Raw genomic sequence first — 25582 nt, forward strand, 5'->3', positions numbered from 1 at the left:
TCCCATCTGGGCTACAGTTCCCATCTGGGCTGTTGTACACATCTGGGCTGTGGTTCACATCTGGGCTGTTGTTCCCCCCAGGTTGTTGTTACAGGCAGTCACCAGCTCCTGCCCCCTAATCACTCATCTGGCAGCAGCCAGAGCCAGGATGTGGGGAGGCTGTCAGGAGACTGAGCACTGAGCCTGGCTTAGTGCAAAACTCCCTGGGACCAGCGAGCCGGCCCACACAGCAGGGCATCGCAGAGGGGCATCACTGTCCTACAGGCAGGCCACTAATTAGGTATTTTGGGGTTTTCCACATCCCTGGAGAAGTCTGGGCCAAGTACTGGAGTGGATGGCAAAGGAAACCCAGGTGTGGAGATCCCTGCACAGTCACAGCCCCCGATGCAGCACCGTGACCTGCTCTGCATGACCTTCCTAGGGAAGATTATGGAAGTGCATTACGTGTGGAGGCAAAACGGATGGAGCAGTGGGCAGGAGTGCTGGGTCAGCAAGTCGTGCAGGCTAAACGCGAGCAGTGAGTGCTCAGAGGGAGAAGGAAGAGACCGCGCTTAAAACAGTAAAGGTAGAAGCTGGAGGGGGGTGGAGGGGGAAGTGGCTCCCTGTCTGAAGGTCGGTGTCAGGAGCTGGTCATAGCATTTCCATACCACAAAGTGAAGGTGCAAGCCAGGAAAACATGGGCTGGATAAAGTGGGTTGGGGGGAGACACTGAGTTAGGAGAAGGGGTGCTCAGTGCAGTGTGGGGAGCAGGGAAGGGTGTGCGTTCCATGGCCTGGGGGTGAGTCCATTTAGTGCAGCATCCTGCAGCCAACGGCATGGATAAGCACCAGCTTGGTCCCCTGGCTGCCTGCTAGGAAGTGAAGTGGACACTCATGGCTGGGTGTGTGAGTAGAGCCAGGGCAAGGCCTCCAAGCAGCAAGAGCTGGGTTTGAAACCTCAGAGGATGTTGCAGAGGAGAATGTTCCAGAGGAGGCTGGCTCCAATGGCAGGCTGCTCCCTGGGAAGCGTCTCCTCCAGCCCTGAGGTCCCTCTTCCTCCCACAAAGCTCCTGGGAGCAACAAAGGAAACCCTCATGGGCAGCAGAGCCAGTTGGACCACAGCTCACCCTGCAGCAGCTTTTTGCCTAAAATAACGCTGCTAAAATAAGTACCTGAACTGCCACCCATGCTTGCAGCAGATTTGCAGTCCACGCGCACCTGGCACCCATCCACCCCAGTGTGGGAGCACCCGTGGGGCCAGTGGCAGCAAGGAAGGAGGGTCTGCTCCAAAACCCAAGGTCACTCTCTTCAGAGGTGCTCTGGCCTGTCGTTGCAGGGTGCTGGAGGGGGTGGCTGGCCCGGGGCATTGCCGGAGGCACGTATCAGGCGGAGACAGATGGAAGAGGTGACAGATAAGGGACTCAGCCCAGAGAAGAAACAGGAGAGATAAGACCCAAAGGCACTGCCCCGCAGAGCAAGGAGGCTCAAAACCAGACCCAGCAGAGCTGGATTTAGATCCCGTAATGCCAGCTGGGTGCCTGCTGCCTACCTAAACCTCTCCTTGCCGAGGGCAGAGGGTAAGGAAACCTCTGATGTTGAACTGCAGATACTTAGGTGGTGTGGTGGGGTTTCTGTCTGGCTCTAGAAACAGCTGACAACTGCTGCCATCCTGGAGAGGCTGCAACCCTTCACTTGAGAATGGCTGACATGGGGAAGAGTCACCCCTGTGGGATGATGAGAAAACCCCAAGATAGGCACCATCCTATTGCCTGTAAGACCTGCAGCACAAACAGCTCTGCTGGGATCCCCAGGAGAGTCCCTGCTATGCCACTGCCATAGAAGACCTACAGGCAGCACTTTTATGTAACCCCCTGAAGCACTCTCACCTCATGCCAGTGCCCTGCTTGGCCCCACGTAGCAGCAGACAGAGTTCAGCCACAGGGGAGGAGCAGGGTCAGACATGGACAACACCACATGGCAATGTCAGCAGCACTGCTAGGAGTCAGGCTGGATGTTACCACTCTGCGGGACCACAGCTCCTATGTGCTGCTTTGCATGGGGAGGGGATATTTCACTGCAAAATGTCCCTTGCAGGGAGATGTGGACTAGCTGCAAGGGAGGTGAGAACCAGGAGGGCCAGACTCACTCAAAGCAGCTGGCACTGGCAGGAGGTGGGCAGAGGTGACACTTTTCCAGGGCAACGGGGTGACCAGGGTCTGACATTCTGGGTTGTGGCTTTGCCCCATTCCTCAGGAGTCCAATCACACCTTGGAGCGCAGGTTTGGGGCTTGCAAGTTGTCTGTGCTCCTCAGACAGGGAAGTCCTGCTCCTTGGATTTTACCTCTGGTGCTTTCTCCTTTTGAGCTTTTGACCTCTATTTGTCTCTTCTGCAACGACAGGAACCCACAGAGTTAAAGTCTCAGGACTACCAGATTTGGGAATGCAGCATGGTGTCCTAGCCTTCCCTAGCTGTGTCCCACGTGGGTGCTCCTGCTCTGCGCTTTGCAGTGCCTGCCCCTAGCTGAGGTTGGTGCAGGAATTGCGAGTGAGGAATTGGAGCCGCCATGCAGGGAGCTGCTGTGGAATAGCTGCCATGCTTTACATTCACAGCCCATCTATTTTGCAATAACTTCACCATGATGTTCCCACGTAGACAAGCCTAAGCTAGCATAGATAATGAAATGGGTTAAAGGAGACAGGCGGAGGGAGAGGAGAGGAGCCAGCAACTGGTAGTAAATCAGGGAGAGAACAGGGTTACTTTAAATTCAAGGTCTTGGTGGCAGGGTGAGTTTGGTTTATGCCGAGAGGCACAGAGTTTAAAGGATGAGATGCAGTTGGGGAAGACAGAAGTGTCTCCTTGGAGGGGCCACCAACCTGTGTCCCCCATCACCCCCTATGTTGCTCCTCCTCGTCCCCCTGTGCCTGCTCCATGGGTGTGGGATTAAATCACTGGGATTAAGCATAGCCAAGAGCACCCATTCTGGGTGGTAAAGAGTAATCAGAGAATCCTGAAGGAGCTGCCAGCCTGGCAGGGCAGGCAGTGGGCTCTGCTCCACAGGGGAAAGGTCTTGCAAGTCCCCATCAGCTCATGGTCAGGGCCTGGGGGACCCAGCCGCCAAGACTTTGGCACGGGTATCGAGGCAGTCCAAACAAGCTAATTAAATCCTGCTCTGCTTAATCAGAGCCATTGAGCACCAGTCAGAAGAAATTAATCCCATGTTTTATTAGATGCTGTTTGAAGTCGCGTTTGGCACCTCATCCTCGGTTCTCATCTCCTTCTGGGGAAGGAAGAAGGACATCTGCGGGGAAGAGCGAGGGTGCAGCAGATGGCAACGGGGATGATTCAGGGGCTTGAGGAAGGAGCTGTGACTCCAGTGGCATCCCTGGGGGGGGGACAAGACACCTCTCGCTGCATCCCACAGCCCACCCCCTCCCCATGGCTGAGAGTCTGTGAGCCAGGCAGGCATCCCAAAAATACGTGTTCCTCTGCATTGCATGCTAATGGCTCTGCACGATAGGTCCCACCGCAATTAAAGCACACAGAGCATTAATATGCAACATGGAGAGGCCACTCTTCCCACAGCTACTCCCTCCCAAACCTGTCCTTCCTGCTGCACATCCCTGCCCAGTGGGAGCCTGCCCACGGGGATCCCACAGCAGTCCCAGCAGAGCTGCTGGCAGCACACAGTGAATTTGAGCCTTCCCCTCGCTATGCCCAGGGGATGCTGCCTTTTTCCCCTGGCACCCGGCACCTTCTGCCTTCAGGATCAGCAGAGCAGGGTCTGTTGGGTACCTGGCTGTGGGTGGGTGCTTTGCAATGCGGCCCTGGCATGGGAGACGCCCTGGCAGCTGGGAGAAATCCACAGGCAAGTGGTTAAAACAACCAGCTGGGCACTTGGTTTGGGGTTTTTAATGACTTCTGGTGCCTTAATTAGGGCAACCCAGGAAAAACTCCTGATGAAGAGAAAGTCTGGCCAAGTAAGGTAGCTCACAAGTTGCCCTCCAAGCCTTGGGAGTGCTCGGTAGCCTTGGTACATCCTGCTGCGACTTGGCTAGACAGAGCTGCTAGCTTTGGGTGTGAGGATTTATTTTTTTCCTAAATTTCCTGTCATAACTTGCATTAAAACTTTGCAGAGCCATTTAATTGCGTTCTGTGGTGGTGATGATATGAAATTAGTCTCCCTTCTGATCTTTAGCTAAGTTGGTCCAAAGCACTGGCTCATAATTTGCTCTAATCATCAGGTCGCAGAAGATGCGAAGGCAGGGCTGGTACCCGGTGAATTCACACGGGCCAGGAGTTTCCGCCCTTGCCGTGCTGGCATTTGGCAGCTGGCAGGTCAGGCTCTGCCGCCCTGGGATGGCAATATTGATACTTTCTTTTTGTGCCACTAAGGGAAGTTTTTCATCAACTGCTCTTGGCCATTTCGTTTAGCAGCAGCCAAGAACTATTGCTGGATCAGGGGAAAGGAGGGAGAGCTGAGGTGGCTTCCCATACCCTAGGCTGCTCCCTCTGAATGTCTTGGAAACATCCTCCCCTTCTGGCTGGAGACTTGCTATCAGATGGTTGAAGGCAGGGATCCCATCTCCCGTTGCTTCATGTCCCAAACTATCTCAGGGTAGTGGCTGAGTTTTGTCTACTCACCTATCCCAGGACATCAATGAGTTAGAAGAAAACAAGCTCCCGATGAACAGGAGCAGGGCAGGGCAATATTCTGGGCACAGAGAGGCCCTTTTGCTGCCGAGGGCACGGCGCCCATCATTCCAGTGGCATTAGTGCTTTCCACCTCCACGCAAGAGGTACAGGATATCAGGGTATTATTTTTAACCAGGGATATTTAGTGGACCTCTCATGCGCTGCTGGAGGGTCAGATTTATCCCATAGCCTCAGTCCCATGGGACGCTCCTGGTTATTTTTGAACCCATCAGAGCAGCAGAGGAGCAGAGGGATGTGAAGGCTTGAGAGACACAAAGTCTGGGGTTTGTTGGGCCTGACCCTCTGGTCCATGCATGGAACAGAACACTCCTGCTTTGTCATCATCCCCCACCCTGCAAACCAAAACTCATATGAAGTCCCAGGTTCTCCCCTTCCACTGAGAGGATCTTGGACGCCTGGAAGTTCTGATCCCTTTCGACCTACCGCATTGCAAGGCTTTTTTTTTTTTTTTTTTATACCCCGTTCAATTCAAACCTGGCTGTGGAGCGAGTTTGGCCCTGCTCGGGCAGGTCCCAGTGGCCGTGAACATTCCCACGGGCGCCGCAGTGCTGCCGCCGCCGCAGGAGTCACTCCCACGCCCCGCGGCTCCCCACGCCGCCGCCCCAAGCCTCGCAGGGACCTGCTCAAACTCAAGATCTCCGATGTTTTGAGTGTAAACTCATGATTTTAGCAGCGGGTAACTCATCACACAACCCCTACCCAGCCCACAGCCGCCATCCCGGCTGGATTTTGTTCAGCACAGCCGTTTTGGAGGCGAAGGTGAGGCTGGGGCAGGGGGAAAAGAGATGTTTGGAGCATTTATTTTTGTGCTGCTCCAATATCTGTTCCCGTGGGCACTGCCACCCAAGCCTGGTTGGTTCGGTGGGCTCCTGGAGAAACACGGTAGGGCGAAGGGCACCAAGCTCTGACTCCTAACTTGGGGGTACCTTAGGACACAGCGTGGCTTTGCCAAGCCCCCGGCCAGAGGCAGAAGGGCTCCCCACAGCCCACCCTGCGGGACCCCGGCCCAAATCAGGGCGCCACCCAGCCCCAAGGGAATGGCTTTTAAGGGCGGCGAAGCAGAGAGGACCCGTGACCGGAGCTGGCAGCCAGGACAGGCCGGCCCGGGGCTCCGCTCAGGGCTCCGGGCGCGCCTAGCCCCGAGGTGACCGCCCGCAGCGCGGGGCTGGGGGTGCGCGGCGCCGGGCGGGACCCGCCGGGGCCGGGCCGGAGGGGGAGGAGGCGACCTGCCCAGCCCCCGGCCCCCTCCCGACGGGTCGGGTCCCGCCCGGCGCCGCGGAGCGGCAGCGCCCGCCCGGCCGCACCGGCGCGTCCCCCCCACCACCCCCCCACGGGCGGTTTCAAGTCCCCCCTTCCGAGGTCTCCGCGGCGCCCAGCCAATCAGCGCGCGCTGCGCGCCGCGTCCCGCCGCCTTAAAGCGCCCCGGCGCCGCTCCGCGCTGGGGCAGTGGCGTCACCGGCGGGCCAAGCCAGGCGGGCTTTAGGACCGCGGCGCCGCCCGCCCTCCCCGCCGCGGGAGGCCTCCCGCCGCCTCCGGAGCGGGGCGTGTCGCGGGGCGGCCCCGCCCCGGCCGGGCGGCGATTGGCGGGCGGGAGCGCCCGTCGGCGGCGGGGGCGGCGCCCGGCGCGGCCACGTTCGGGTGCGCGGCCAGCGGCGCGTTGGGCGCAGCGAGCGGCGGCGGGCGCGGGGCGATGGGGGCGCGGCGGCGGCCGGCGCTCTGACAGCCCCCGGCGCTCCCTCGGCGGCGGGCGCAGCGGCTTCGGCGGCGGCAGCAGCAGCGGCGGCGGCTCGCGGCGGCCGCCCCTATCCTGCTCGGCGCGGACCATGTTCGCCAAAGGGAAGGGCTCGGCGGTGCCCTCGGACGGGCAGGCGCGGGAGAAGTAAGCGCGGCGGCGGGGGCGGCGGGGGGAGCGGGGCGGCGGCGGCGGCGGGGTGGCTTTGTGCGGGGCGGGAGCGGGGCGCCTCCTCCTCCTCCCCTGACCCGCCGCTCGGCTGTTGCAGGCTGGCGCTGTACGTCTACGAGTACCTGCTGCACGTCGGCGCCCAGAAGTCTGCGCAGACCTTCCTGTCCGAGGTGAGCCCCGCCGCCCCCCGCGCCCTTTGTGCGCCGCCGCACGCCCGCCCTCCATCTTGCGCGGGGCGGCGGCGGCGCCGGGGGGTCGCCGCGCGTGGGGGGCCCACGCCCACCCGCGACCACCCCCTACCTACACCGCCCCCCCACTCAACCCACCCACCCACCTTTCCCCCCCGCGCCTTCCTCTCTCCCGCAGATCCGGTGGGAGAAGAACATCACGCTGGGCGAGCCCCCCGGCTTCCTGCACTCCTGGTGGTGGTAAGTGCGGGGGGGCCGGTGCGGGTGCCCCGTCGCGGGTGGGAGCGGCCCGCGGGGGTCGGGGGCTGCCCGCTGGGGGCGCGGGGCCCCGCGGGGTGAAGCCCCGGCGATGGCGTGAGTCAGCAGCACAGCGGTGGCTCGGCGAGCCCCGAACCGCCCCGGCTCCCGCTCCCCGCGGGGCGTCGAGGCGCGGCGGAGCCACCCCCGGCCCCGCGGGAGCGGCGGGCAGGGCTCCCGCTGGAGAGCTGCCGGGCCAGCCGCAGGGACCGCGCTGTGCCGGTGCCACTGGGACGCCTGGGGGAGCAGGGCTGGGCAGCAGCGCTGCTGAGAGCGTGGGAGAAGTCCCTGAAGTCTCACGGGGGTTAGCCCTTCGAGGAGTTGCTCCTTCAAGGTGTTATCTCTTAGAGGCTACTTTTGCTTCTTAAAACGCCCAGCATCCCCCATGCTGACGGTCGGGTCTGAGCAGTGTGGAGTTGAGATGTACAGCTGGGTCCGGCTGAGGTCCCATCCCAACTGCGGGCCCCGTGGGGTGGGAAGCCACTCACCCCCGCTGACCCCCTACCCGTGTGCCTGATCCCTGATGAGTAACTGCTCCTATCCTGGCTCTCTCCGCCACGCAGCGTGTTTTGGGACCTGTACTGCGCAGCTCCCGAAAGGCGAGACACTTGTGAACATTCGAGTGAAGCCAAAGCCTTTCATGACTACGTGAGTAACAAGTTTCTAATCCTCGCGGTAATTATGGCGTTGGGGAGCTCCAGCGCACTGAGCGCCAACCTAATGTAACTGACTGGCAAAAAGTATGGGTTTTTTTTAACCAGCAGTGCTCTGATTTGACTGAACAGTATTTCATAACGTTGCAATTATGTAAATGAGCTCAGATACTTATCTTAAGCACTTAAAGGCATTCGGGTAGTGGTAGAATTAAGAAGTTTTGCCTAGCATTGGACAACAAAGCGTTTATAGGGGGTCAGTGGTGGGATTCATGCTGAGGACACCTCAGTGGTGAGATGTTTCATGCTGAGGTCACCTCACAGGCTGGGTGGGGGTTGGATTTTGGTGGGGAGGAGCAGGGGGATTCCCCAAACTGCTGTTGAATGCCCCAGTTAATATCTCCCTGCCTCTGGCAAGGCTAGGGGCTTCCTTGGTTGTCTGAGTCCTCCTTTAATCCCAGCAGGGTAGAGGTGTTGGCTTGGATGTAGGTGGGGTTGCAGACCCCCTTGGTTGATTGTTGTGCGTGTTGGCTCTCTCTTTTGGGTTGTTCTCTGCAGAGGTGGAGCATGAGCCAGGGAGGGATGATGCTTCTGGGGTGGGATGGTGGAACTGAGGTGTCTCCCAGAAAGACACCCCTTGGCAAGGGTGCATGGCATGTCTGCTCCAGTGGGCGCTGGGTGGGCTGCCCACTCCCGTCCTGCACACGTTGCCCGCATCCACAGCGTCAGGAAGAATTTGCATCAAAGGATTAGTCACTTGGCTGTGGGCTTGGACCCCAGTCAAATGAGTTTAAACCTTGTACCAGGAGCTGGTTTTGTCTGCTCCGGGGAGACTATGGTATGGAAACCATTTTTCCTCCCTTCCCAAGTTTCTCGTTGCCTCAACATGCCTGGGTTGGGGTGTGCGGGTTTGCTGGCGAGCAGCTCTGGGCGAGTGTCTCGGGGACCTCCACGGCATTCCTGAGGCTGGTGCCCTGGTTCCCCTGTGGCGCGGGCAGTGCCAGGCTGCTGGAGAGCCTTGGCTGGCTGCTGAGGCGCCTTTCCTCTCTACTCATCCTGCTGGGTCATGGGGGACATGGATCTGGATATTTGCTAAGTGGGGTTTGTCCCTCTGTCCCTCCCCGTGGCCGTTCTCTGCACTGCTTGTTTTTACTGAGTCGGATTAAGATGGTGAACTTCTGAACTGAGGGTCAGAGCTGACCACCAGCAGCACATCCAGCAGTGCTTTGCTCTGTGTGAGTAGCTGCTCTCCTTCTAGGTGTTTTGGGCCAAATTCTGGGGTTTTGGGAAGCCTGGATGGGACAGCGGGCTCATCAGGAGCAAAGCAAAGGTAGATCTTTGAGCAGCAAAGCCACAGGTGAAGATGACATTAGCAAGCAAGTCATGGTAATGCTCCATTCACAGCAGCCTCCTCATCATGTCTGAGGATTTAGTGTATTTAGAGAAATTAATCTTTTTTTAGCTTGGTAATAATTCTAACAATAGGCCTGAGTGCATTAGATGATTCGCATAAACTTCTTTAATACACGTTGCTTTAAGCTCACGGTAAATAGACACAATCCTGATTGTTTTTAATTCTCGATGTAATGCAGTTTTGTAACAGCCTCAAGTGCTTTACCTTTTGGGCTTTACCACAAAGAATTCTAAGAAGATTTTCACTCCCCTGTTCCTTGGCTTGGTGGCACTAGGTTGGTTTCCCAGGCATGTTTTGACCACAAGACAAGGGTTGTGCTTCTCTTCCCTGGCGTGGCCGGTGGTGGATGCTCATGGCACAGTCCCTCTCTGAGGAGCGGTGTTTTCCCGGCACAGCGTGTACTTTAGAGGGCGAGGGACATACCTGTCCAAAACTTAAATATTGACCAAAGAACCAAACGATAACCGTGGGAGTGTGAATAGCGCCTTGTTTCCCTTCAGCTTCCAGGGCAGGCTGCTTTTCCTGGTGAGCATGGTGGCTGGCCTTGCCGATGGTTGCTGGGGCTGGAATGCTGATCTTTATCAAGCTCCAAACCCAGCAACTCATCAGTGGTGCATGACAGCTGAAATGGGATATGAGTCCCAAATGGGGTTGGATCAGCAAGTCGTGAATCACTTCATGTGGTGGTTGTGTTTAAAAATATCCTAGTATAAGTCTTGCCACAGATTGGTAGAGTGTTGTATCTACACTTGGCCAAGGATGGGGAAACTCCATGTGCCCAGCTTGGTGTTTGCACAAAATACAGTGTTTATGTACCCCAAGATGATGTATTTACCATGGTGCTCTTAAGTACAGAAGGAGGGTATGCTCTGGGAGCCGGTCTGGTATGTCACCCTCCCAGACCCAGCACTGTTAGGGGTACTTGCCTGGGAGATACATCAGCAGGCCTTGTTAGCTAATGGTGGGATTTGCATCATTTCCACTTCATATTCCAGCATAACCGTATGAAAACTATTAGGAGCAGTAGGAGAAATTGCTAATTTCCCCCTTCAGTTTTGAATATTTAAATCTTTAGCAAGAAAATAAAGTAGGGAGAAATCCTACCACTCTTTTTTTGAGAGGACAGTTGAAAGCCATGGGCTCTTGTGACCGCTTAGGAATATTGCTTTTTACGTTTCCCCTGAGGTTTTTCTCCCAAGCTGGGACAAAAGCCTGCTGGAAGTTGGTAGAAGGATGCTTGTTGGGAGAAGAGTGATGGGAGCGGGGATTCACCTGGCACTGGCAGGAGGAATGCCGTGATTCTCTATCCTTCCATCTCTGGCAGGACTGTGTGTCTGTTAACACAACTATCGAGTTGTGTTGATTGGAGGGTTGTTAGGCAGCCTGTCCCACCTGTATCAAAAGAGTAGATCCAAGTTAACAGCACCACAAGCACCCCATCAACTGCTAAACCTCAACCTGTAGCCATTCATTTAGGCTCCTCCACTGGGCAAAGCCCCGTGGAGAGCACACCAGCATTACGGCACGCTCCCGGAGCCGGCAAGCTTGCAACGGGATCGCTCGGCATGACAGGGGATTTCAGCCGCCGCGTTATCTGGGAATTGGCCGATGGCTGGTCGCAGTTGAGCATTTCAACGCCGTGAAAGCCAATACAATTTGAGTTAGCGGTGATGACTGCCAGTTTAAATACCGCAGTGAATTTCTGTCAAAGAGCTAATACATAGAAAGGGGAATTGCAGAAAACTTGATCACCAGAACCACTTCAGTCGATTTTGGCCTCGAGCTACAGAAAATGAACTTAAATCTAGTTGACTGTTGCTACATACTTTTTGTGGTATTGCTCTGCCTGCATGGCCAGTTCAGAGCGTCAACACGCAGGAGAGAAAAATCAGGGTACGCTTTGGCTGACGAAGACTTTGACTTCATCTTTCCCTTCTTCTGTTCCCTCCAGTTCCCTCCTGAGAAGGACCTGCACTTGGGAGCATTTGAAATGCTGTTTACTTTGCAGCGCAAGATCTGCGGAGCTGTGGCTTCAACTTGCCATTAATGCAAAGCATTGATTTATTTATTTTTGTTTTTAACTTTGGAAAGCTGCTGCAGTTCTTTCTAACTCAGGTCTGGAAGGATGCTCTGCGGCAGTGGGGGCAGAAGCTGCTGGAAAGGTGGTGGTTGATATGGGAGAAGATGTGTTTGGGGGTCATGTCCTCCCATCTTGCTTGGGTGCAACCAGGGCTCCTCCCTTTTTCCCCCATCTGAAATAGTTCCCCTTGGATTGAGATTTCTGAAGCCTGTGGAGATGGATGGAGCATCCAGGCTTGCTGGTGTTGGTGTGCAAAACTGCTCAGTGGGGAATGAGATAAAACCCAAGGGATTTGGAAGGGGTTTGGCCTGCAGGCAGTACAGACTGGTGAGTGTCCCCCAGGCACTAGAGTTTGAACCTCAAACCCAGTTGTTTCCCCTGATGTAAGTGCCCTTCCAGCCACACTTCAGGAGCATGGGAAGTAGTCCTTTTCTGCTGGATCTGCCCATCACACCCCAGCTGGCTGTAGGATAGGCACCGTGTCCCAGCATCACTGCCTGGGTGTTCCTGGGCTGCAAGGGAGCTTTCATGTGGTAGTTGTGGTTAAAAATATCTCAGTGTAAGTCTTGCCTCAGATTGGTAGAGCATTATATTTACACTTGGCCGACAGTGGGCAAACTCCGTGTGCCCAGCTTGGTGTTTGCCCAAAATATGGTGTTTATGTGACAGCACTTTATTGTCACAGCAACTTCTGCTCTCCAGGGTCTGTGTGGCCATCTCATGGCGTGGCACCTTGGCAGGTGAGATGGCTGTGTGGGAGGAGATGCTCTTCATGGATGATTGGGTTTGGCGTTAATTTCTCCTCTCCCATGCGAGGCTCTCTTCTTGCTCCAGGAGCAGTGAAGGCTGTGAGACCCTTGCTCACGGCATCCACAGCTGTGTGAGGTGGGACCAGCAAGTGTGATAGTGTTGGGGTCCAGGAGTAGATCTGTAGTGGTGGTCCATGAGATCTCCTTCTGTGGTGTGCAGCCATAGTGTTGAAAACATGTTGCCTAGGAGTGCAGGTGTTTTGGGGGCAGGTTTGGCACAACGCAGGGGCAGGGGTTGGGAACAGCTTTGTGTGGTCCCCATGAGCCCCCACGCGTGTTGCCTGAGCCTTGGGCATGTGGCTCAGCCAGCAGCACACACAGGTCTGTCCTGTTTCCACGCAGAACTGTGCTCTGTCTGGGCTCCATCCAGCTCCACTCTGCAGGGACAAGGCTCCCTGGTAGGTAACCAGAGGAGAGGAGTTTCCTTCAGGAGTGGCAAGCTGCCAGGAGCAGCTGCAAAACTCCACATCGCTTAAAAAAAAAAATTACAACAAAAATAAATAAATCCAGATATTCCCTCTCCCGGCATGGCTGGGCTCAGGCTTCCCTCCCAGCTTAGGGTACCAGTGAGCCTGGGTGTCCCTTGAACCCTGCTCTTGCTGGAGTGCCATGTGAAGCTGGATTAGTTTAATTTTATATTTTAAACAATTTTGGCTGTCGCAACAGACCAGCCTCCTCTGCCGCTTCCTGCTGCCCACTGGCAGGACCAGGGCATTTCAGAGCAGCACCTTTCCATGGGTAATGCCGATGTAGAAGCTGCTGTTGTGAAAGCGGAGGTCAGAGCCCAGAGCTTATGTCTTAGTCTTTGACTGGGGAGCCTAAATATTTATCCTGTTCTGTCCCTAATGAAAACAAATTGTCAACAGTTGTTCAGTAACTGACTAAATTAAAATCTGTAATTAGTCAATTAGATTAAAGAGTTGGCACAACCTGATTGTATCATGCTGGTTAGGTTATTAAGAGAAAGGGTGTGATTTTTAATTACTGAATGCTAATTTTGACGGTTTCAAATGGAAACAGACGTTCCCCCCCTCCACCCCACCCCGAGTGCCTCTGCAAAAGTAAGGCAGGGGATGGATTTTATATCAACAAATGGTGCAAAGATGCAAAGTTTCTCTGGCTCCAGTCCGGGAGGGGCTTCTCCAAAAAAGCTGGGAGTGGAACAAGAGGAGAGGAAGGATTTCTTCAGTCCTGTCTGTGGATAGGAGGACAGGTGGGGGTTAGTGTCACGGGTGGGAACTCCCGGTACAGATGGGTGCTCGTGTGGGTGTCTGGGTGCTGCCCATGGAGGTTCTCTGCCGCCCCAGTGCCCATCTCTGTGTGTGTGTGACTGTGTCCTCGCCTTGCAGGAGCCCATTTGCAGCACTGAGGCGGATTTGAGTATTTTTTATTTTCTGTGCATTTTTTGTATTATATTTTTAATTCCGTCCCACCCCCCACCCCCTCTGCCTGGTGCTTTAGAGGGGCCAGCTTCCAGTGGCAGGCAAAGCCCACAGCAGGGAGGAGGAGGAGGAGGAGGAAGGCCTTGCTGGCGAGCACAGCAGCCCGCGCCATCCCATTGTTTGCCCCGGCGGCCACGTGGGCGAGCGCGGTGAGGCCGGCGAGGGGACCCGCTGTCGGCGCGGGGGGCTGCGGGGGGGGGGGTGGCCGCCTCCGGCAGCTGCTGAGCTCCAGGAGAGCACAAAGCTCACAGCCCTGCCCTCCCCGGTGTTCTGGGGTCCCTTCAGAGGAACAAAGAGGGCGAGGGTCCGCCGTGCCAAGCTGTGCTGTGCCTCGGGCACGGAGTGGGGGGAGCAGCGGGCAGTGGGGAGGTGTTAGGTCAGGACGCCGTGTGTTGGGTACGAGTGAGACTTTCCTGTTCTCCTGATCATTTCCTTCCTTACCTTGGAAACTTGGATTTTCTCCTACCTTTTGTTCCCTATTTTTCTCTTGTAAAGCTGTCCCTGGTTCTATTGGAAACAGCTGCCAGAGCTGGTCCCGGGGAGCAGGCGGGGGCTCTGGCTGTTCCTCCTCTCTCACCGCTCATGCCCCCGCGGCAGAGCTGGCACCACCGAAATGGCACCCAGCTGCATGAAGCTTTTGCTGGTGGGGGGGTGTTCCAGGGGGGAGCTGCTGCAGCCACGTTTTCTCCTGGTTTCCCTTATGAACAGAGGAAGAGCAGTGCAGCACCCGGAGCAGCTCATGTCCAGCCTGGCTCATGCTGGGGATCTGATCTGCTCTGTGCACGGGTACCGTGGAGTGGGCTGTATCCCCATGAGCATCACATGCCCACCTTGCCAGCATCCCCCTCATGGGTCAGGGAGGCTTGCGGACTCCCACTGAAGCTTCTGCTCACCCTGAGCGCTTTCCCATCATCTTTTCCCTCTGGGTCCCCACCCTGCAATTCCCTGGGGGGGTCACCCCAGGGCTGGGGTCTCATCGAGGCAGAAGCAGTGCTTTCCTCCAGGCTGGCAGGGAGCAAAAATGTCTCTTTTCAAGTAAACAAATACCTCAGCTCTGCCTTGGTTTGGGGTTTAGGGTTTTTTCTGTTCTCAGAACTCCTGCTCATGACCACACAGGTGCCAGGAGCCGAGTTCAAAGCTACAGCTGTGCAGTCAAGGGGGGGATTTCCAAAATATGGGGTGGCTGCTTGTGGGTGCCACTTCCCATGGGTCGTGGGACCACCCAGCTGCCCACTTTCCCACTGCCACATCCCTTCTCCCATCCCCATAGCAGTGACACCACTCTGCTGTGTTGGTCAGGGTGAGAGGGGCACCTGGGGGGCTTGGGTAAGGTTTGGAAATGGATAGGGCACAGCTCTGTGTAGTAAAGCCAGCTTTTCTTTTGTCTTAGGTTTGTGCATTTAATTTATTTAATAGGAGAAATACTCTCCTGCATGAGTGTAAGGCTGCATGCATGGTGGCTGTTAATATCAGAATTAATGGGAAAAAAGTGTTTGTGTATGTATATATATACACAATTATATCTATGCTATATGCAGAATTAAAATGTATGTATGTGTATAGAGGTGCATGTGACTATATTTGGGGTGGTGGGACAGAACAGTGCTTCGTGCCCAGCCATCCAGCCTTATTCTTCCCCCTTCATGGACAGTGCCACCACAAACAGTGTTTTTTAACTAGGTGGTTTCCACCTCTGTGTTCCCCGGGTTGGGTAGGAGGCCGTGGGGTCCATCTGTCTGTCCGTGTGCGAGGCTGCAGCCTGCTGCCTTAAGATAAAGTCCAAAGGAAGACCTCTGGCTGTGTCTTAAGCTAACATTTTCTTTTTAATTTTTTTTTCTTAATGTTTCTGCATCAACCCTTGAACATTTGATCTGGTGCCTCTCCTCCTGGGGTGCGGCGGCTTTCTGTAGTGAAAATGAGCTCCCGCCTCCCCTCCTGCCTGCCTCAAACAGGGTCTGGGGTGGGGGAGTTTCCTTTCCATTTTCCCTGGATTTGGGCTGTTTTTTTACAATCTCACAGGGCTGAGCTAGCACCTATAATTGGAATTTTTTGGCTACAAACCAAAGCAGGGGATGCACTGCAGTGACTCGCTGGTGAGCGTGACCTGCCCGACACAGCTGACATGCTGGCATCCCATGGTATTCCCAGTAGGCACAACAGTCCACAGGCAGTCTCTCCTACCTGGATTTTCTTCTGAGCCTGCCTCCTGCCCCAGCTCCCACCTGTGCAGCTCCCATCACACCCAGGGCATCTGGTCCAGCACCAACTGATGCCCACCAAGGCAAGTGGCAAGCTGGCATCCCCTTTCTTCCAGAACAGCCTTGCTGTGAGGGTGTCCCAAGCCTTGACTTGGCTTTTTTATTTCTGGCAAATGTGAGATGGGAAATGGCCCTGTGTCAGCCTGTGGGCAGCTGGCAGTGCTCAGCTTTGTCCCCAGGCAGGTGGGGAGCTGCTTCCTGCCTTAAGCAGTGCTTTGCAGCTCAGCCTCTGGGCTGGGGAGCAGTTGGGAGCCTGGTTGTTTTGGGTTGTGTTCTTGCCTTTTTTTAAAAGTGAAAGGCAGGGCAGGCCGAGGAAGGGGGCAGGGCGCTTCCTTGAAGCTTCCTTGAAGCGCCCTGGTTTGGGGTGGGCAGATAAGGGTGCTGTGTCACGCTGGGCTCCCCTCCCTGCCAAAGCCCAGCAGAGCATCCTCCTTGCCCTCCTGCTCTTCCTGGCACTCACTGGGTGCTCATTCCTGTATTTGGAGGGAGTCCCATTGGATTAAGGGTAGCCTGTGGTGCAGGAGTTGCTTGAGCCTCCACGTCCCCCTGCCTGGGAGCGATGTGTGCAGCAAGGAGGAGGAGGGAGAAGTGCTTCTCTCCCCCTTAGCTCCTTTCTGCTGGAGAGCTGTGCAGCTGGTGGGGTGTAAATCACACCCAGCCTGCCCCTGCCCATCTGCCTGTGGAATGGTGGGGGAGTCATGGCTGGTAGCAGCTTGGGGTGACTCTCCATTGCAACTTCAGCTGTGCTCCTGTGTTCCCGTGGCTCTGGGAGAGTGGCCCGCTCATCCCTGGGGAGCAGGACCTGTGTCTGTTGGTGCTGGAAATCCTTTGGTTGTTGGGATCTTTCTCTGCAAGGTGTGAACCAGGAGGTGGGTCTGGTTTTGTGAGACCCTGCTGATGTTGGTTTGGAGCAGGGAGAGCCACACTTTGAAATGCTTGGTCTCATCAGGAGGTTTATGGTGGGGGTGTGCTCCACGGGATATGGCTGGGGATGAAAGTGGGCACTTACAAGCAAGCAACTGTTCTGTATTGCACATGGGCACCTCAGCCCAGCTCAAGCACACGGAAACCCCAAAACAGATGGTTTTGTTTTATCCTGGGCTTCGCAGCAACGATAACACCCAAGTGCTTCACACCTTTGCCAGTCTCCACTGGAGAGAAACTCCAGGCTGAGGCTCCCAGGTCTCGTTTCATCGTTAAAAGCAGATTTACTTACTTGTCCCAGAGCCCTTCAGGGTGTCATGGCACGTCCTGACAGCTTGTCTGTCCTTACCTGCAGTCATCAAGGAGTTTTCAACATGACTTATATAAAGCCTTTGTACTTGGATTGCTCCACCGTGCTGCACAATGGCTTCTTTGTCATTCTGCCAGCTAATTAATTTTAACTTTTACCGTTGCTCCAGCGCGGTGCATCGTCCGCGTGGTCCATTTGAAGCTTCCCCCCCACCTTAAGTGTTTTCCAAGCAGTTTGACTTGTTGGTGCTGAACACTGGAGAAATCAGCTGGCCCCACTGGTGCTCATCTTCTGGAGAAGGAGCTGCCCTCACACTACTGCTGGAGCCAGGGCTGGTGAAGGAAAAGCCATTAGGAGGCTCAGGTTCTCTCCAGTGGCTTGTTTCTCTTGGCTGGAAGCTGAAGGTCCCCACAGAGAACATCCTCTGATGAAAATAACAGGCTCTCGCTCCCCAGCTGGTGATTGGCACCGGGAGTATCTCACAGCCAGAGGGGAAAGCCTTGGCTGTGTCTTCAGGACAAAAACCCTCATACTCAGGGATGTCTGTGCATGGGGATGTGATGATGGTTATTTCTGGAGCATTGGGCTTTGTTTGGTTGTGTGCTGGAAACTGGGTGCCGTTCCTTTGCATCCTGTGAGCAAACATCTCCAGCACTGGCTCTGAGTACCACCACAGCATCCTTGATGTAGGAGGGAGCTTAACCCTGCTACCCCCAGGATGTTCAGAGGGGAGCTGAGCATCTCCCTGAGCTACCCAGAGGACCAGGAGGAATATGACTCTAGCTGGGTGTCTCAGCCCTTGGGGTGGGACGAGCCAGCGTATTGACCTTCCCAGGCAGGAGGGATGGAGATATGCATAAACATCAGCTGAATGTGCAGTGCTGTGGCAGAGGGAAGTTCCCCTCTGCTCGGGATGGGGATGGTGGCAGGTCAGGGAATATGGAATTGCTGCCTTTGTGTTTAATCTGGTTATAAGGACGGCTATTAGAGATAATGAATTTTGCCTGTCCCCGCCGTTGTAATACAAGAACCCAACTGTCTTTCAACACCGCGAAGGTCACTCCTCTTTATTTCTGGTTGTAAATATTGCTGGTTACAGATGTTTGGGGTTGACGGACATGGCTAATTAAGTTTCTCCTGCCAGCCAGTTGGCAAGGTGTAGGGGTGCCGGCATGGGGGTGAGGTCAGAGGGCAGGACCGGAGCTGGGCAGCAATGCCAACAGCCCCTCAGCATGGTGTCCTCAGCCCCACAGCCCAGCAAAGCGGGGCTGCATTTGCACAGACCATTGAGACCCTTGCCCCTCTCTTTATTATGCATTTGGCGCAGGCTGGTGGGAAGAAGGCAGCTTTGGGAGTTTCCATTTTGCTGTCCTCCTTTGAGGGGAATTTAGCAGAAATTGCCATACCTGCTGTCCCCACCCTGACCTGAGGGTGGGAAGAAGGGTGCAAAAAGAGGGATCCCCATAATTTTTGCCATTGAGTATCTTTTGCACCAGTGCCAGCAGAGGCTTTTTCTTTCTCAAAGAGATTTTAACATGGGAACGGCGGTGTGCTGGGTAGCAGAGCCAATACCTCACACCAAATTAGCACGAGGAGGGGTTGGGAGCCCCTTTCCCTGGGGCACAAGGCCAGTTGCTTCCCAGTGCTCACCCTGCCAGGCAGGAACCGTCCGCGTGCACTGCCTGTGCGCTTGGAACGCAGCACGTGCTCCCCAGCTCCCCCCGTGCGCCTGATTTATGCCGCTCCACATTTTCTCCTCCTTTCCATGCCTCTTTCTCCTCTCCCTCCTTTTTTTTTTTTTCCTTGTGCTGCCTGTGCATTGCCTTGCCTTTTTTTTTTTTCCCTCCCTTTTTTTTTTTTTTTTTTTATTCCCTTATTGCTCACAGGCTTCCCCATTATCCCAGCAAGCTGCAAGATTTAGGGCTCCCTGCTTGTGTGCATTCAGAATGGGGTTTTATCCTCCCAGAGGAGGGGACCGTGGTCTCCATCACCCCGCTGGGACGTGATCCCTGGGCGGCGAAAGGGCTGTTTTTATTATTTTATTTTACGGTCGCAGAGCACAAGCCACGTATCCCCGTTTTGGATGCTCCTGGCCATGGATTGCAGCAAAACTGGCGGGGTGGCCACGGGTGCCCATCGCCTCCATCCCAGCGTCGCTGCCGGGCGCAGCGCCGGCCATCTGTCCCCTCCCGTGCGGCGCCGGGCTGCCGGCTGCTTGCCGAGGCATCAGGGCTTGCCCGGCGTCTGCGAGGCCACGAGAAAAAAAGGAAAGGGGAAAAAAAAAAGTTCCATTTTTGCTTTGTTTGCCCTCATTTCATATGCATAACCTGACTTTTTGTTGCTGGTTTTTTTTCTTTTCTTTTTTTTAATTTTTTTTTTTTGTCCATCCCCCTGCTGCTGTGCCAGGCACATCGAAAGTTTGCTGGGTCTTGCGTGCGTGTGCGGATGCCGAATAATTTTATTACCCACCTGGAAGGGAGCCAGCACGGCGTGCATCGCACAGGAGGTGGCTGCTGGGGCGCCTTCCCTTTGCTTTCCCTTTCCCAGCTGCCCCCCCTTTGCCTCTGCTGGTCTCCTGCTGGTTGCATCATCAGCATTACCCTTTTATTTTATTTTTATATATATTTCTTAGGGGTTTTTTTTTGCTCCTTAAAGGGTTAAAACCGATGGGGAAGTTCAGCTAGCACTTGCAAGATATGGTTGCCTTAGCAACAGGCCTCCTAATCTGGTAGGTGACCTGAGAGACTGTGGAAGATGCAGGGGTTGGTTTGGCATTTCATTATTTCATGAGGCTGCGGCTCTCCAGCTGGTTCCCTTCCCAGCGCCGCCACCGCTGCTGCTCCCCCCACTGCAGCCCCCGGCATTCCTTGGCAAAGCCTGAGGGGGTGGGGGCTGGCACCCTGGTCCCCTCCCCGGGCACTGGTGGGTCCTGGGAGCTCTTGCCTGCGGAGTGGGAGAGGGCTTCCCGCAGCCCAGGTGATAATTATTCAACTTCGGGGTTGTCACGATGGTTTCCTGCCTTACCTTCCCTCCTTGCAAAGGATTTGCCGTGGTGGCCTGGTAAAATGATCCGTGTGGCCCCAAGAGCTAGAGTTGCACTTGTTGGCACTTTGAAAACCTAGATTTTGGGGTCTGTGGGGCACTGTTGGGGTGAAGCCCATCAATGGGGTTCAAACAAACTAATGGGGCACGAACAGGGTAGCATGGGTTCACAGTGGTTGGAAAAGGTGATGGAGTTGAGATGCAGTGTCCAGTCAGCATTTTGGGGAAGATTGGTAGGTTTGGGAGGAGCGTGGAAGTGTTATCCCAACTGGTTTAGGCTGCTCTGAGTTCACGGGCCAGTTGAGAACAAGCAGCACATGCCCATGGATGGATGGACCAAGATCTGGGCTTTTTGGTGCTGTAGCCATGGCCACCTTCTCCTTTTTTTTTTTTTTTTTTCTTGGAAACATCCTCAAGTTGGTATTTTCCAGCTCTCTCCTTTTTCCCTCGCTGTAGTGACCACCCGCTAGTCCTTACCAGTGGTGGGGCTAAATTAAGAAACTGCATCAGAAAACTTCCTTGCCAAATATTTGACTTCCCTAAATCTCTGTGCACTGTAGGATGGGCGCTTAAACTCTTTCTGCCTGCACAGTCCCATGTGGGATTTGCATGGATGTTGGTCACACCCAACAATGCCCATCAGAACAGAACTGTTGCTTGCTAGTCCAGATCACGTTTTGCTCTTTGCCACGATGGTCAAACCACTCTCTGTGCCCAAAACCTCCTTGCTGGATGCTGAATGGTTACGTGGTATGGTGCTTGCCCTTGGCATCCAGCCAGGGTGGCTGGGCAAGGAGACTCCAGGGGAAGGGAGGTGTCCAAGGGGCTGAGGCCAAGCTCCTCCGAGTACCAGCGGAATAAAAGGGCCCGGATAGCGCCAGAGGCATCCCGTTCCCGCAGATCCCAGTGTGCAGACCTCTTTTGTTTTTCCCCCCTCCCACTATTACACGGCGGTGGTGGCAGCTGCCTGCGGACGACGGGGAGAGCTGCCTTTGTTTATCCACCTCTCCGGCAGAGTGAGCACAGGGATGCTCTTGGATCGAGGTGCTGATCTGTCATCTCCAGGTTTTATGCATCCCCAGACAAGAAATCAGCAGTGCAAAGCTCAGACTTTTTTGTTACTTATCACCGAGCTCTGTGCAGAGTGCGGCTGCTGAAAGCAATCTGGTGTCTGCGATGCCCAGATTTATGGCTTCCCAGCCTCATTCAAGGTGTTGGCTTCCACTGGGAAGCAGAAAACTCGGTTTGAGCCATCAGAGTCGGATGAGAAGACCCTGCCTTGTAGTCGCATCGGACCATCATCCCAATCTAGTGAATGCCCCTTGAGCCTGTCATCACCCTGGATTGGACAGCATCTCCCTTACTCCATCTTATCTGGTGGAGAGAGGAAGACCAAAGTCCCAGGCAGCTGGAATGGCTCAGCTTCCTCTCTGGATCTCCTCCATTCAGGTCATGCTTCTCTGAATTTCCTGCCCGCCCTGCCAGGGTGGCAGAGGCAAAAGTTGCCCCTCGGTGAGCCACAAATAGGTAGAAGAAATCCAGGCAAGCTAGCAGAATCCCTAGAAAGCCTTTTTTTGATCACTTCATCCCCCCCTTTTTTTTTTTTTTTTATTCCCCCCCAATCTCTGCTTTGTGAGGCTTTCCAGGATTTGTCCCTCTCGGCAGGGATTTCGGGCGGTCAGCTGGTTCCCCAGGCATGGACAGACGGACAGGCTGCCAATCAGCCGGCACGCACCGTCCTTCTGCAGAGACCCAGAGGCTCCTGAGTCTTGAGTACAGGATTATATGTTTGTGGTTTTGTTGTTGTGGGCTTTTTAATTGTTTGTGTGGTTTTTTTGGGGTTTTGGGGTGTTTTTTTGTTTTTTTGTTTTTTTAAGAAAATCAAAATTCCCAGGGAAAATATATTTTAAAAAAAAGTCTCCCCCCCCCGCCTCCGCCCTGCTGAGAAGCAGCTCTGCGATGGCGGCTGGAAAGCGAAGCCGTAAGTGTTGCGCGTACCATCTGCTCTGCTTGGATCGCGGGAGCGACTGGAGCCGGCGCAGCCTCGTGGGAACGGGGGGGCACTGCTTGCTGGGGTAAAGATAGGGTCCCTGCCACCCCATATCTCTCCCACCTGGGGGCTTGGGGTCCTCTAGGTTGATTTGAAGTCCAGGCTGGGGTACTTGAGTCCCAGCTGGTGATACTGGGGTGTCATACATGGAGGTGTCCCATGCAGGTGGATCCTCAGGACGGTATTCAGCCCCTTCCCCTGCAGGTCATCCCCAGGATGAAGATGGTTGTGGGGTAGGATGAATCATGTGGAAGAGAATGGGCAGTTTTTGGAGTGTTTTAGGCATCTGTGGCTTCACTGGTTGCCTAAGTTGGAAGCACGTGCTGGCAGGAGGTTGCTCTGTAATGTAGGGTGCGTCTCGTGGGGACCTCAGGTGTTCACTGTCCCAAGAGCAACTCAGCATGACACATCTGGTCCTCCCAAAGGGGATACCAAAGGCAAAGTCCTTCCCCAATAAGGCAAAATTATATGTTGTCTTTAAAAAGAAACGTGTTTATTTCTGGGTTTGCTGTGGGAGCATCTCTGGGTTCCCACACGACTTCCTCTGCAGCCAGGCTCCTGCTGGCTCTTCAGCTGGGGCCACCGGAGCAGCTGAGTTTCCCTCTGCTTTACTTGTTTTTACAAAACTGGTATTTTTTTGAGATTCCCAGTGGGTCAAACCAGCAGACACACAGGTGGGGTGCAGAGGGAACCTGGGCATTCTCCCTCTGAAGGCATCTGTGTGCTGCATGTCCTTGGCAACTGTGCCAGGAGCTTGTGCTGCGTTGTAGGTGGTTGGCTTGTTGTTTAGGGGTTGTCAAGAGATGACAGTCCCCAGAATGTGTGATACCCAACCTCGGACATCAGTTTTGACTGCAAGGACAGCAACTGTAGAGCCCTGAACTACCCTTTGTTTTAGTTCCACTGCCAGCGGTTTTAGTGTGTGGATGTATGCCACATGTGTCCTATGTATGGGATATTTATGTATGTATATGGTTTAATCCCAACCAGCAACTAAGTATCACACACCTGCTTGCTCACACCTGTGCCCCAGTGGAATGGGTAGGAGAATGGGGAAAAAAGTGAAACCCATGGGTTGAGATAAGAACAACTTAATAATTGAAATACAATATGATAATATGAATGAAAAGGGAGATGAGAAAAGGAGAGAAATAAAAGCCAGGAAAGATAACTGGTCTACACTACATAGTCCCTCACCACCCACTGATGCCCAGCCTGTCCCTGAGCAGTGATTTTGCTTTCTGGCCAATTCCCCCCTCCAGTTTATATACTGGACATGACAGTCCATGGTGTGGAATATCCCTTTGGCTAGTTTGGGTCAGCTGTGCAAACCATACCGCCTCTTGATTTCTTGTGCAGCTCCTTGCTGGCAGAACATAGGAAGCTGAAAAGTCCTTGACTGAGAGTAAGCACTACTTAGCAACAGCCAAAACACCACTGTGTTATCAACGTTGTTCTCATACTGAATCCATAACACAGTGCTGTACCAGCTACTAGGAAGAAAATTAACTCTATCCCAGCCAAAACCAGGACAATGTGGTATTTTTTTTTTTTAAATTAGAGAAGATCTGCAGAGGTTGGGAACTTGGAGAGGAAGCCTCATGCTTCCCCCTGCCTCTTCCCATGCAAATGCAGTCACTCCTCTTCACTTGCTGATAGAAGGAGTAGCAGTGTTGTGAGTGGGTTGAGCCAGTGGAGAAGGAAAAATGCTCTGCAAACAAAACCAAAGGGCTTGTAAGGAGAAACAGGAAGCTGAGGGAGCACAGAAGTGGCTGGGGAAGGTGTCTGAGGAGGGGGTTGCAGAAGGCTTCTGATCATGCTGGGCTTTGGGACAGGGTAGGAGGAACCCAATTCAGTGTTTCCCACACTTGTTCCCAGTCAGTGACCACAGTCAGACCTTCAGAGGGGTTTCTGAGGTTCAACACTGGTGGCAGTGAAACCTTGTTAGAACCAAACCTTTTATTGGGGAGCCACTAAGGAGCCCCAGCTCAACCCCATAGGGGAGAATAGTTTGCCAGACATGTCCTCCTCTTCTAAACCTGGCATCCAGGAAGCACCACTGTGCCAGCAGCATTTTGGCTTTCCAGAGATGCCCACTGCCTTTAGCCATCCCACCTAACCAGGTGCTGCTTGCAGATGATGAGTTGACCATGGCTGGATGCCAGTGCTCCCCCAAAGCTTCTCTGTCACTTCTCAGCTGGACAGGGGAGAGAAAATACAACAAAAGGCTCAGGGGGCAGGGTAAGGACAGGGAAAGATCATGTACCAGTTGCCGTCATGGGCAAAACAGACTTGGCTTGAGGAAAATTTAACTGAATGTTTTGCTAGTCACATCAGAGTTGGGTAATGAGAAATGTAAACTAAATCTTAAAGCGCCTTCCCCTCACCCCTCCCTTCTTCCCGGGCCCAGCTTCACTCCCGATTTTCTCTTCCTCCTTCCCACCAGCAGCGCAGGGGGGGCAGGAAATGGAGGCTGCAGTCAATTCATCACAGTTTTCTCTGCTGCTCCTTCCTCATCAGGGAGAGGATTCCTCACACCATTCCCCTGCTCTAGTGTGGTGTCCCTGCCATGGGAGGCAGTCCTCCACAAACTTCAGTGTGGGTTCTTGCCACGGGCTGCAGTCCTTCAGGAACTGTTCCAGTTTGGGTCCCCTGCAGGCCACAGGCTCTTTCAGGCATCCCCCTGCTCCAGTGTGGGGTCCAGCATGGACCTCCATGGGCTGCAGGGGACAGCTGCCTAACCATAGTCTTCCCCACAGGCATCAGGGGAATCTCTGCTCCAGTGCCTGGAGCACGTCCTCCCTTTCCTTCTGCTCTGACCTTGGGGTCTGCAGGGCTGTTGCTTTCATATTGTCACTCCTCTCTTCTCTGGCTGCAGTTGTTCCTGCACAGTAAGTTTTCCCCCTACTTAAATACATCATCCCAGAGCCCAGTACATTGCAAGTAGCTTGGAGTGCAGCACTTTGGTGGCTACCCCTGAGCCCAGTGTTCAGAAATTCATTAATTGGGCTGGAACAATTATTTTTGGCTTTTGCAGAGGGAAAGGCTATAAATAATCACCCTGCGAGCTTGTGCGGTGACTTTGCAGACTCCGTGGGGGGGCTTGTGTTGGGGTTTTTGTGTTGGTTTTTTTTGGTTTTGTTTTTGTGTGGTTTTTTTTTTGCTGCCAGCCGAGTGGCTTTTTCTTGGCGGCCGATAGTGGGAGACTTATCTGCAGAAAACGCCATTTGAGTTGGTTAAAGAAACTCCTGTCATTGGTCCAAACTCCCAAAGTTTTTGCAGAAATGGTTAAGCTTTCTGAGAAACTGCCCCAGGGACCTGCTGGGCTGCAACCTGGCCCTGGGGCAGTGGTGGTGGGGACAGGGAGGAGGACAGGAGGAAGGCTGCCTGGGCTCAGAGAAGGAAAACAAAACAGAAAACAAAGAATACCAGTCTTGAAGGCATCTTACCAAGGAGGACTTGCTGGGAAGAGGTGCAAAGAGGCTGTGATGATAGGCATGCTTCTGTGCTTGCACCTCTT

The 25582-nt window shown here is 54.5% G+C and overlaps 1 protein-coding gene across 3 annotated transcripts in view; it reads left to right on the forward strand.

Moving 5' to 3' along the window:
• The first annotated feature begins 6306 nt into the window (after nucleotides 1-6306).
• SSBP3 (single stranded DNA binding protein 3) overlaps nucleotides 6307-25582 on the forward strand; it is a 55590-nt gene continuing 36314 nt past the window's right edge. For all 3 annotated transcript variants that reach the window (XM_027879090.1, XM_027879091.1, XM_027879092.1), the window contains exons 1-4: nucleotides 6307-6571; nucleotides 6693-6765; nucleotides 6962-7023; nucleotides 7644-7728. In XM_027879090.1, the coding sequence (XP_027734891.1) occupies nucleotides 6516-6571; nucleotides 6693-6765; nucleotides 6962-7023; nucleotides 7644-7728 (276 nt within the window). In that variant the 5' untranslated portion in view covers nucleotides 6307-6515. The remainder of the gene's footprint in view (nucleotides 6572-6692; nucleotides 6766-6961; nucleotides 7024-7643; nucleotides 7729-25582) is intronic.

Source organism: Empidonax traillii, unplaced genomic scaffold, assembly GCF_003031625.1.
Source record: "Empidonax traillii isolate 1590-97213 ecotype Southwest subspecies unplaced genomic scaffold, ASM303162v1 scaffold50:size1795014, whole genome shotgun sequence".
NCBI lineage: Eukaryota > Metazoa > Chordata > Aves > Passeriformes > Tyrannidae > Empidonax > Empidonax traillii.